Source organism: Triticum aestivum, chromosome 1B (genome assembly GCF_018294505.1).
Source record: "Triticum aestivum cultivar Chinese Spring chromosome 1B, IWGSC CS RefSeq v2.1, whole genome shotgun sequence".
Lineage (NCBI taxonomy): Eukaryota > Viridiplantae > Streptophyta > Magnoliopsida > Poales > Poaceae > Triticum > Triticum aestivum.
The window spans coordinates 513,886,106-513,897,988 of record NC_057795.1 but is presented as its reverse complement, the minus strand read 5'-3'; the positions used below and the strand labels follow the sequence as shown (position 1 = coordinate 513,897,988).

The window sequence follows — 11,883 nt, the reverse complement described above, 5'->3', positions numbered from 1 at the left end:
CGGAGTGGCGCTAGTCGGCGATGACAGCCTACGGGTCCCTCAAGGCAGCTGAATCCAGTTTTTTTTAAGGGGCAGCAGCTGAATCCAGTTGGGATCGTCCTTTTCCCGGTGCCCCAAACATGTCTATAGGTTCTAGATTAATCGCGATAAACAAGTGTCAGGTGTCGACCCGAACCTGAACCCCGAAGAGATATACTCCAGGAGATACACGCCATCTCTCGGTCAGGAGATATGCTCCAGCGACCTACCAAACCTGTAGTAGTACGTGCTGCATCGTGCGCTCCATCCCACGAGAGATCGGACGGCCATCCGCCCCGCGTCTCCTCCGTCGAAGTTGGGTGACGCGCGCGGCACGCACGCACGCACGCCAACGGGGCACGGGGTGGCGGCGGCGGCGGACGCAGAGGATCACGGGGTTCGTTGGCGAGCCGCTGGGGTTTCTGCGCCCCTCGCCCTTTAAAACCGCTCGGCTCTATCCCTCCCTTTTCTGACCTCCCCACACATCGCGGCTGCGGCGACGAGGAAAATACACTGCAGATAAGAGAGAGGGAGGGGCGAGCGAGCGAGACAGGGAGAGGCGGCGCGCCGAGCCAGCCAGCCCACACCGCCCGCGGCCATGGCCGGCGCCGACCCCAACCGGAGCTTCATGAAGGACGTGAAGCGCATCATCATCAAGGTGATTTGTCTGTTTGTGTTTGACTAATTAATCAGCCCGTCTCTGCTAGATCTAAGCTGCTGCTCTGCGTCCCATTGCTGCGTCTCTATGAGGTCGTCTCTGCATCGAATCGAGGAGTAATTGTGTAGAGTTCTCGTGATTTGTTCGGGCTGTTAGGATGAATGGTCACGGGGACGGGGGGACGGAGGGGTTATGCCTGGGGTTTGGGTTTTAACTATGTGACGCGTTGATGGCAGCGTTCTTGTCATCAATAAACTTTTGAGGTGCCCAGGATGTTTGGGGCCTTTCGTAACCAGGCATCGGAACAGCTTCAGGGGAAAGGTGATTCGCGTCAGATGGGAAAAGGTGATTTGTATCAGATGGAAATGGATGATAGAAAGGCAGAGAGGAATTTTGGGATATTTCTCAAATTTCGTTAAATGGGAGGACCTCTTTAGTTCGCGAATTCATTTGCTCAGATACGTGTTTTCATGGAAATCTATGGTGTAAAGGGTAGAACTGTGTTTCCTTGTTATGTTTGGAAAACAGAACAGTACCTTTGTCAGTTTTGCTGGCTCGTCTCAAAGTGGTCCATTCTGGGTAGATACGCTTAAGGTATCTAGTCAAAGATGCAACACAGGACAGTAGATGGAATTCTGGTCCCTGTCACTTGTATTTTCTATTAATTCCTTTTTTTTTGCATGACAGGTGGGCACTGCAGTTATCACCAGAAATGATGGAAGACTGGCTTTGGGCAGGATTGGAGCCCTGTGCGAGCAGGTAACATTCTCATCTCCGACCTTCTCTACTCTGTATATATGCAGTCTGAGGCGAATCCTGAATCAGCTAAATGGCAATGTAGGTCAAGGATCTTAATGCTCAAGGATATGAGGTGATTATGGTCACCTCGGGCGCTGTCGGTGTGGGGCGACAGCGGCTCAGGTACCGGAAGCTTGTCAATAGCAGCTTTGCTGATCTGCAAAAGCCACAGATGGAGCTGGATGGAAAGGCGTGCGCTGCTGTTGGTCAGAGTGGGCTGATGGCACTCTATGACATGTTGTTTACCCAAGTGTGTTTATTTCGCCTGGCATCAACTTTACTTGGAAGAAATTGGTACCTTGTGTGTCTGTTTGTAACATCAAACCTCTCATGTTGCAGCTTGATGTGTCATCATCACAACTTCTTGTGACAGATAGTGACTTCGACAATTCAAATTTCCGGGAGCGACTCCGCGAAACTGTCGAGTCATTATTAGAGCTTAGAGTTATTCCAATATTTAATGAAAATGATGCCATCAGTACGAGGAAGGCTCCATACGAGGTGCGTATTGTACAATACATTACCCTGTAATAGCGATATTGCGCTTACCTGTACAGGTCATTTTCATTCTGATGTTCATCAACAACAATTCTGTTACAGGATTCATCTGGTATATTCTGGGATAATGACAGTTTGGCAGGTCTACTGGCATTGGAACTGAAAGCTGATCTCCTTGTTCTGCTTAGTGATGTGGATGGCCTCTACAGCGGTCCACCAAGTGAACCTTCATCAAAGTTAATACATACTTATATCAAGGAAAAACATTATCATGAAATTACTTTTGGAGACAAGTCCCGTGTTGGTAGAGGTGGCATGACAGCTAAAGTCCAAGCTGCTGTGTGGGCTTCAACGGGTGGTGTACCTGTTGTTATTACAAGGTAAGTTGAATATTTGCCTTTTTTATTGCATGTGAAATATTGATGCCTAGCATTGCTCATATATATACTTCACACATTCTATGGTATTTATTTGCGCATCATATACTTCACACATTATATTAATGATGAACAGTTCTGATTATAACACCATGAGAACTCTGCGGAAAATGTATTTGCTTTTGAGACCCATGCACCCTGCATGCTATTGTAATTTTTCTTGTGATGCTTACTGTCTGAACATGGTCTGAAATTATTGTTCTTGAAGTGGATGTGCATTTCTGTTTTTTTCTTAAAGAGCTACCAATGCTTCGAACCCAAATAATGAGTAGTAAACTCCATTTTTTGCAAGCTATTTTTGTTTTCCCGGTGAATGGCAGAGTAATTTGACTTATTTACTGTTCTTGAAGTGGATGTGCATCTCAGAGCCTTGTTAAAGTTCTCCGTGGGGAAAAAATTGGTACTCTTTTTCATAAAAATGCAAGTTTGTGGGAACCATCCAAGGAGACCAGTGTCCGTGAAATGGCTGTTGCTGCACGGGATTGTTCAAGGCGTCTACAGGTATATTTTTTCTCGTACAAATTTCCTGCTCATTGAACAGTCCATACTGTCTTTTCGCCCTTTTTTGCCTGGTTCTTGATACTGATTCTATATTGTATGGATACTTGAAACAGAATTTGTCATCAGAGGAGCGCAAGAAAATATTGTTAGATGTTGCGGATGCTTTAGAGGCAAATGAGGATTTAATTAGATCCGAGAATGAAGCAGATTTAGCAGCAGCACATGAGGCTGGGTATGAGAGTGCTTTGGTTTCTAGATTGACTCTGAAACCAGGAAAGGTAGGCAGTTGGATAGTCTTGCTTGTTAGAACTAAATTGATTTGTTAGATAGGTGACACTTGCTTCTTTTCATTTTTGGATATTATTTATTGGTTGATCCAGCTTATATTCATCATTTGTAGATAGCAAGCCTTGCCAAATCTGTTCGCACTCTTGCGAATATGGAAGACCCTATTAACGAGATACTGAAAAGGACAGAGGTGAGTGCTTATATTTGAACTACACATTGGAACTCTGGGAAAAGCTTCCATGTTTGAACGCATCGGTTTATTTTTTCAGGTTGCTGATGGTTTAGTTCTTGAGAAAACATCTTGCCCTTTGGGTGTTCTATTGATTATTTTTGAGTCCCGACCTGATGCCTTAGTCCAGGTATTGTTTGTTGTTGATCTACTTTAATTATTTTTCTATAATCCACATGCTTGCATTTGGTTTGTACTCAAGTATATTAAGCAGCTTGGTTTGAACACCATTGTTTAGATTGCGTCTTTAGCCATTCGAAGTGGTAATGGTCTTCTCCTAAAAGGTGGAAAAGAAGCAATGAGATCAAACGCAATATTGCATAAGGTATTGTCTTTTCCTATGTAGTAGCTTCCTTTTGGCATGGTATACTATTGTAGCCTTTAGTGTCCTTATAAAATATCAATTCATTGTTTACAGGTTATAACCAATGCTATTCCTGACAATGTTGGCGAAAAATTGATTGGCCTTATTACAACTAGAGATGAAATTGCGGATTTGCTAAAGGTGAGCATTCGTTTCTATTATCTAAATAATTATTCTACCAATATGCCTAATAAACATATAACACCATACAGCATGATGATGTCATTGATCTTGTCATTCCAAGAGGGAGTAATAAGCTTGTTGCTCAAATCAAATCATCAACAAAGATTCCTGTTCTTGGCCATGCTGGTATTCTCTTAATGAACATTATTGTTGCTGCTACTAGTGCTTTCTAAAATGTTAAATTCTTAGACTGCTGTTTAAGATTTGAGTTTGTATTGAATAAGTCTTTGCATCCCCTGTGCAGATGGTGTTTGTCATGTATATATTGACAAATCAGCAGACATGGATATGGCAAAACGTATTGTGATGGATGCAAAAATTGATTACCCAGCTGCCTGCAACGCAATGGTACTTGTCTAATTTGATATTCCCTCCGTTGACAAATATAACATGTTTTGGATATTTCAATATGGGCTACATACAGACTGAAATGAGTGAACAAAGACACTAAAACGTGTCTATATACATCCAATTCAGGAAAAAGTTGGAACATCTTATATTTGTGAACGGAGGGAGTAGCGTATAATAGCATTGGATAGCTTGTTTTGTTGGTTTGAGGTTTTAAGTACTTCATAGAGCATCTTTTACCGTGAAGCAATGAACTATATATATATATATATTCTTTAAATTCTGCTTGTTGATAATGGCTGCAGTTTTCTGTTGCCAATAAAAGACTTATTTAAATTGTTGATCCTGTCAACTCGACCAACTCGACCAATCTGGGGCTAGCCTCTAGTGGCATTTCCCGAATAAGGAAAAACATGAGTACCCACCCGATGGAGTTTGAGCCTCAAAAGCTGGTGATGGGCCTGCAAGCACATCAGCTTGCTCCAGCTAGCAACCTGATCAGACGCTCACTCACGTTCTGATATACATTCAGTGTCAGGACATAAAATGCAAACAATATATTTTATGTTTCCCAATGTTGAATGTAAAAATATTGTTTGCAATTGATAATCATATGTTCGTGTCATGCCTGCTTCACTGTTAATCTCATCTCTTCTGAGTTTTATACTTGATGAATTATTAATAACTCTCTTGATATCGCAATGTATTCCCATCAATCACCCTTTTCTTTGCCGTAGAAGATTTACCTACTAATCTTGGTAGTTTTTTCTTCTAACAATTTTTTGTCTTGATGGTAGTTTTCCATTCTATTTTTATATGTTGACTGATTTTGGCTGTATTGTCTGTAGGAGACGTTGCTTGTTCATAAAGATCTTATGAAGACTCCAGAACTCAATGACATACTAGTAGCACTCAAGACAGCAGGTTTATCTTTTGCTCTCATTCACTGTAGTTGTATCTTTTTTAGTTGATTCATATATGGTGTCCATTCAAGAGTTGGCACTATCTTTCACTCACTTTTAGTATTCAGTTGAGTGGAAATGTTACATTCACATTTCACAGTATTATCATCCGCTTATGATTATGTTTGTTATTAACAGTATCGTGTAGAAGAAATTAATTGCCAAATATTAATCTTGTAGAACTTGACATCTAAAATTGTAGTTTGAACTTCCAAGGTCTGTAGGAAAGTTCAAACTAGGATGCTATTGTCCTGTGAGATTTTTGTTACATAGGTAACTCCTGAACCACGGATTCACAAAGGGTTTCCTGGCAGTGTATTGAACTTGATTCTCCCATTTCTCTCTCTTTTTTTACGCTCTTGAACCGCTCGTTTCTAGTATGAAAGTAATGGAAATCAGGATTATACCAGTTTGGGGAAAAATGTATTCTGAATCAGAATAACAGCTACCTTCACTGCGCTTGCCAAATCTAATAATCCAGTTAGCAAGTACGACCTCCGTCCGGAATTAGTTATCGCTGAAATGGATGTATCTAGATGTATTTCAGTGCTAGATACATCCATTTGAGCGACAAGTAACTCCGGACGCAGGGAGTATTTCCTCAGTTCCATCCTAAAAACAGAACTGCCATAGAAATACCACCTGCAATGTGACACAAATGTAGCGAGTAATATATGCAATTCCTTAGCTTTTTGCATAATTGCTGCTTGCTAGCAGAGTACTAGATGATTGGTTGTAGCTTGGTAAATGTTTGTAATTTTAGGTGCATCATATTCTATTAGTCCTTGTGATTTTTGTTCTTCCACTTAAAGCATGTGAGGTTTGGTTCAGTCAGTACAGTCAAACAAAATACTTTCGAAACATGTGGATTGATGATTCTCCTGTTTTAACTAATGATATATCGCAGGAGTTAATCTTTATTGTGGGCCTGTTGCGCATAAAGTATTGGGCTACCCAAAAGCAGATTCATTACATCTGGAGTACAGTTCTATGGCTTGCACAGTTGAGATAGTTGATGATGTACAATCAGCAATTGACCATATACATCGCTATGGAAGGTAGCTTAAGAGTTATTCTATAGTCTGTCTCCCTGATTCGATTTCTAAGCATATTCAGGAAAACTGAGATTTGGTTTTAACCGATTTCTCTCTGTTGTTTGTCCTATTTTCAGTGCACATACAGACTGTGTGGTCACTACAGATGATAAAGTAGCAGAGACCTTTCTACGTCAAGTTGATAGGTATTTCTGAACAAGTCCATGTCTTCAATTTTAGATCTTGTACAGTTTGAGGCAACAGATACCTTATTTCATTGTTTGTGGCTTTGTGCTACAGCTGTAGATAAAATTTCACTTTGATATTCTGTGATGATTAAGTGTCTAACGAAGATAAAATTTCACTTTGATATTCTGTGATGATTAAGTGTCTAACGATACTTTTTACTTGTAAAATTTCAATAGTGCTGCCGTATTATACAACGCGAGTACAAGATTCTCCGATGGTGCTCGTTTTGGACTCGGTGCTGAGGTACTTCTAACATTATATGTTATTTTTTTGATAATTTACGATTATGTCTGTATCTTTAATCCTTTGAAATATCTTAAATAGGTTGGCATAAGTACAGGCCGTATACATGCACGTGGACCTGTGGGTGTTGAAGGTCTTTTAACTACACGATGGTATGTTGCTAACTGGCTATTCTATGTAGTCCCTTTGTCATGTCCATTGCTGTATCTTCAAAAATTGATAGTCCAATCAACCAAACTTTGTAGGGATAAGATCATATGTTAAGACTAATCATGTCACTAAGCTACTGAACAGACATGAAATATATTTGCTATTGAACAGTACAGACCTACTCCAAATTAGCCTAAGTCCTGAAGTAATTTAAGAACATTTTAATAACTGGACTCCAATTTTGATCTTCAAGTAATTTAAACTGCCCATTTATAGGAATTTAGGGGACTGCAAATTAAATAGTTATGGCTATTTTAGATCTACTAACAAATAGATAAACTATCTGATTTTTTAATTGCATTTAGGTTTTAATCCCATCCATGGCTAGTATGATCAACATGTCCTCCCATACTGCTATGTCTTCTGGGAGATTGTACATTCCCTTAGCTATGTCGTTGTTCTACTATGCAGTGCAAGCTAGTTCATCATTTGAATCTTTGCTGGTTCTATTAGATTTTGAATCTTTGCTGGTTCTAGTTAGATTTTGCTCTTATGGCTGCAAAAACATTACTTTTAACCAACTGCAATACTGCCATGTTTTGGTCAATTTGTAAATCTTAAGTAGCTTTCTAATTATCTCATAAGCATTATAATGAAGAAACTGTCATCCTTGCATCTAATGTAGTCAACAGGTGGCAATCACAAATCATATAACTAGAATAAACCTCCCAATTAAATAGGAGTAATTAGCTTTCTTGATAGCAAAATGACTACATATCAATATTAAAACTGCACTGGTGGTTCAATCTTTTATTACTTGTTCTACTATAGCTAATAAATTTTATTATTTTTGAAACAAAATGCAATGAACATGAAAGAATACTGATTGTTGGATTGATTGATTTTGACATGTAGGCTCTTACGAGGGAAAGGGCAAGTGGTGAATGGTGACAAGGATGTTGAGTACACCCATAAGAGCCTTCCTTTGCAATGAGGTGTGCTTGTGATCTCACATATTCTATTTTAAGAATTACAGTACTGTACTTTCTAATTCTCATGTTTGGTTAACTGAACTGTTCAGAAAATGGCGTGGTAAGGATTCCGCGAAAACCCTCTGAAGTATGAGTCTCATCAGACTAAGGAAAGAAACCCGGTGGATCAATTAAATTGTGTACAAACCATCTTATTGTGGCGGATCGGTGGATCAATTTGTATGAGCTTGGAGGCTTCGGCTCTCCGGTGTTATAATAAAAACAAATCAGCAATTCTAGGAGTGAGAGTACTAGTGTGCCGATACTATAAGCAGTATGTTTCTTGGGCCCGGTAATCCAGCAGCATTGGCAATTGCTCGTTCTTGCTATTGAAGTTGTGCATTGAGGCCACCTCGGACGTGCCATCCTTCACTCGTACTCCCGGCCTGGTTACATTGACTAGAAATGTCAGTTCAAATAGAACATGGCTTAGGCTAAATCAAATTAAGCAGACATACATAAATCTTGGCCCAACGTGCTGACGCAAATGGACGTGTGTCCTTTTTTGTCTGCTTGTGACCCATTTCTGGCCCAAATTTGGGTTGGGTTTGCGTCAGCAAGGATGCTTGTAACGTCCGCCCTTCTCCTCCCCTTGCTTGTCTGTTAGTGACACAACGTCCATTCTCCCCTCCCGCCCCCTCCACAACCGACCCCTCTGGCCATTCTACCGTTGACACCGCCTTCCACTTTTGGCGGCTTACTGCCTAGGCCGCCGCCTGCATCCGCACTCTTCCCCCACCTCTAAGCCGCATTCGATGCCCGCTGTTGCCGATGTTGGTTATCTGTTTTCGCCGGCATCTTAACACCTCCACGTCTGCGTCGCCCCCTCACCTTTTGTCCTTGCTTGCACTGTCATACTTATTGTGGCTTCACAAGATCTCTTGATTTGACACTCTTTTTTTCCGGCATGACTGGTTCTAACATGATAGCAACGTGCTTTAATGCTCTCTAGTGTTTGGAAGGCTTGCATAAGGAAACTACACAGAGATCAACTTTGAGATCAATGGCCACCACTACAACAAGGAATACTATCTAGCTGATGTTATATACCCTGAATGGTCAACTCTTGTGAAGACAATCTCCAATCCAGTAGGAGAGAAGAGGGCTAGGTTTTCTCAAGCACAAGAGAGTGCTAGGAAGAATGTGGAGAATGCTTTTGGTGTTCTTCAATCTAGACGAACCATCATTCGTATCCTGCTAGAACTTGCAGCACCAAGAAGTTGTGGGAGGTGATGACTGCTTGTGTGATCATGCATAACATGATCGTAGAGGATGAGCGTGAGGACAAAATCTTCGACCAAGGGTTTCAATTTCAGGGTGAAAATGTCGTGACCGAGAATGGACCGACAACGTTTGCACAATTCACCCAATTTCATCATGAAATATGTGATTGGGCAACTCACATTCAACTCAAATTGTTTGGTTGAGCATATGTGGAATTAGCTCGGCAACTTAAATAGGAGTAATCAGACAGAGTTTGGCCTACTCTTTGGCCTACTCAAACGAATGAAAAGCGAACAAAAACCATGTCTGTTTGGGGCGGCCTGTTGGAGTTGCCCTTAGGCCATAGACATATGGGTCATGACCACATGCAATACTTCAGGGGAGCTGCGTTGGAATTTTTGTTTTGTTTCGTGTGAGGTGTAAAACTAAGGAGTTTGTTCTCTATTTTTCATGAAGTGTTATAAATGTTGGCGACAAAAATATTTTTTGGCATAAGTTAATATTCAGTTTTTTCCCTTTCAAACAACTATATTATCCGCGAGTTCAATATGATAAACTCAATTATATTCAAATACCATTTTTGCTAGATTTTATAACTTATAAAAATAAATTAGATCATAAATATTTTGTATTGAATATTTAAAACAAAAATAAATAAAATTATGAATAGTTATTTCAATTTTAAATACCACATGCTAGTTAATTAAAAATATTTGAATCTATCAATAACTAACAATGAACATGTTAATTCTCGAAGAAAAAAGATGTTCAAATCTGAGTTGAAAACACATATATTTGACAATATGATTAATAGTTAATTTTATATTTTATGTTTACTGGTTGACTACAAGGACCAGCGGAACCCCATTTATCAACTATTTGACCACCAATCTACATAAAGTGTTTATTAAAAAGCGACATGAGCATTACGGGCTATTGAGGATAACACAACTCTGTGTCGAAGCTGTTGTATGTCCACACTTATTTTTACCCCACAAAAACAAAAATAAACTAACCCTCATTCTAATACATGTCCAAAAAACAATCATTTCTTTTCATAATTCTTCATTAAACATTTTATTTCAAATAACACTGATATTTATTTGTCCATTTTGATTAATTCAATTATATTTAAATTCATAATTGTTAGATTCTCGCGTAAAATAAATCAAAATTTCCAACTTTTTTGTTTCTCTAATATTTAGATTCGAGTTTTTTCTAAAATTCTGAGCATTCAAATATGTGCCTGACTATTGTTACTTGTAACGCCCCGGATCTGATGCGCCAGGTGTCTGCCAGTTATTCGCCGTCGTTGCCATGTCATGTGCTTGCATGTTGCATTTTTATTATGTCATCATGTGCATTTCATTTTGCATACATGTTCGTCTCATGCATCCGAGCTTTTTCCCCGTTGTCCGTTTTACAATCCGACACTCCTATGTCCCCCGGCTTCTCCCTTTTGTCTCCTATTGTGAGTGGGTGTTAAACGTTCTCGGAATGGACTGAGGCTTGCCAAGCGGCCTTGGTATAGCACCGGCAGACTGCCTGTCAAGTTTCGTGCCATTTGGAGGTCGTTTGATACTCCAACGGTTAACCGAGTAACCGTAAAAGCCCCTTTCATCTTGCAGCCCAACACCCCTCCAAAGTGGCCCAAAACCCAGCCAAATTCCCTCCATGCTCTCGGTCGTTCGATCATGATCGCGTGGCCGAAAACCGCTCCTCATTTGGACTCTCCTAGCTCCCAGAAACTATAAATATGTGCCTCCCGTCCAAATTCGCGGATGAATCCCCCTGAAACCCTAGCTTCTTCCTCCTCCCGCAGCTGGACACGTCCGGACCCCGCCGGACATGTCCGCGCCGCCGCCCCACACCCAACCAGCGCCCGCCATGTGTCTCGGCCCGCGTCCTCTCTCTCCCCACTGCGCCGCCGGCTCGCGGAGCCCATCCGGGGCCCGCGCGGGCCCAGATCCGCGGACCCGCGCCGGCGCCCGTTCGCCTCCCGCCGGCGCGCCTGTCCGCCACCGCCGAGCCACCCCGCGCCGTCGCCCGGGAGCCCGCGCGCCTCCCGCCGGAGTGCCCCGCGCCGCCCTTGCCTCGCCCTGCTCGGCGCGCCCCCGAGTGGCGCCGCCCGCCGCCGCCTTCGTCCATCCCGCGCCGGCCACCGGAGAACCGCGCCGCCGCCTTGGGCCACGCGCCCCGCGAGCTCCTGTGCCGGCGCCCCGTCGCCGTTCGGCGTCGTCCCGCCGCCCCGGCCATGGCCCCGCCGCCTCCGCGCCTGGCCTCGCCGCCGCCAACCTCCGTCGCCGCCGGAACGCCTTGTCTCGCCGGCGACCGTTGCCGCCGTTTCGCCCCGTCCCAGATCCGGAGGGTGGGATGAGATCCACCCGTCCCGGAACCAAACGCGCCTCCGCCCGTCCCGGATCTCTCCGTCCCGAAACCGTCCTGTCCCGGGTTGACTTTTCGGAGGGTATATTTTCGTCTAAGTCCCTGTTTCAACAACATTTTCATGCCATGTTCATCGCATCATATATCTGCATCTGTAGCTCTGTTTTGTGCGTGTAATATGTCAAATTGTTCGTCTCAACGAGTACTTAATTTCATTCCATTGCATAGTGTTCATTTGAGCTCATCTTGATGCCTGAATCTTTGTTGCAAGAGTGCTATATGA

General features: G+C 42.4%; 1 protein-coding gene across 1 annotated transcript; it reads left to right on the top strand.

Moving 5' to 3' along the window:
- Window positions 1–264: 264 nt before the first annotated feature.
- LOC123135734 (delta-1-pyrroline-5-carboxylate synthase 1) lies at window positions 265–8,304 on the top strand. Its single transcript, XM_044554929.1, has 20 exons — window positions 265–676; window positions 1,364–1,435; window positions 1,518–1,724; window positions 1,814–1,975; window positions 2,075–2,352; window positions 2,760–2,910; window positions 3,024–3,188; window positions 3,311–3,388; window positions 3,468–3,557; window positions 3,666–3,752; window positions 3,846–3,932; window positions 4,004–4,100; window positions 4,219–4,322; window positions 5,171–5,246; window positions 6,192–6,342; window positions 6,456–6,524; window positions 6,744–6,810; window positions 6,892–6,962; window positions 7,876–7,955; window positions 8,042–8,304. The coding sequence occupies exons 1-19, from the start codon at window positions 617–619 to the stop codon at window positions 7,952–7,954; spliced, it is 2,151 nt and encodes a 716-aa protein (XP_044410864.1). The 5' UTR covers window positions 265–616; the 3' UTR covers window position 7,955; window positions 8,042–8,304.
- The last annotated feature ends 3,579 nt before the right edge of the window (window positions 8,305–11,883 follow it).

What these genes read in the sequence shown, in the direction of transcription:
- LOC123135734 (XM_044554929.1), top strand. Translation starts at nt 617, where the DNA reads ATGGCCGGCGCCGACCCCAACCGGAGCTTCATGAAGGACGTGAAGCGC. An exon ending in TTGGAGCCCTGTGCGAGCAG is followed by an intron (nt 1,436 to 1,517) that starts GTAACATTCTCA and finishes ATGGCAATGTAG; the next exon opens with GTCAAGGATCTTAATGCTCA. An exon ending in CAGCTGCCTGCAACGCAATG is followed by an intron (nt 4,323 to 5,170) that starts GTACTTGTCTAA and finishes TATTGTCTGTAG; the next exon opens with GAGACGTTGCTTGTTCATAA.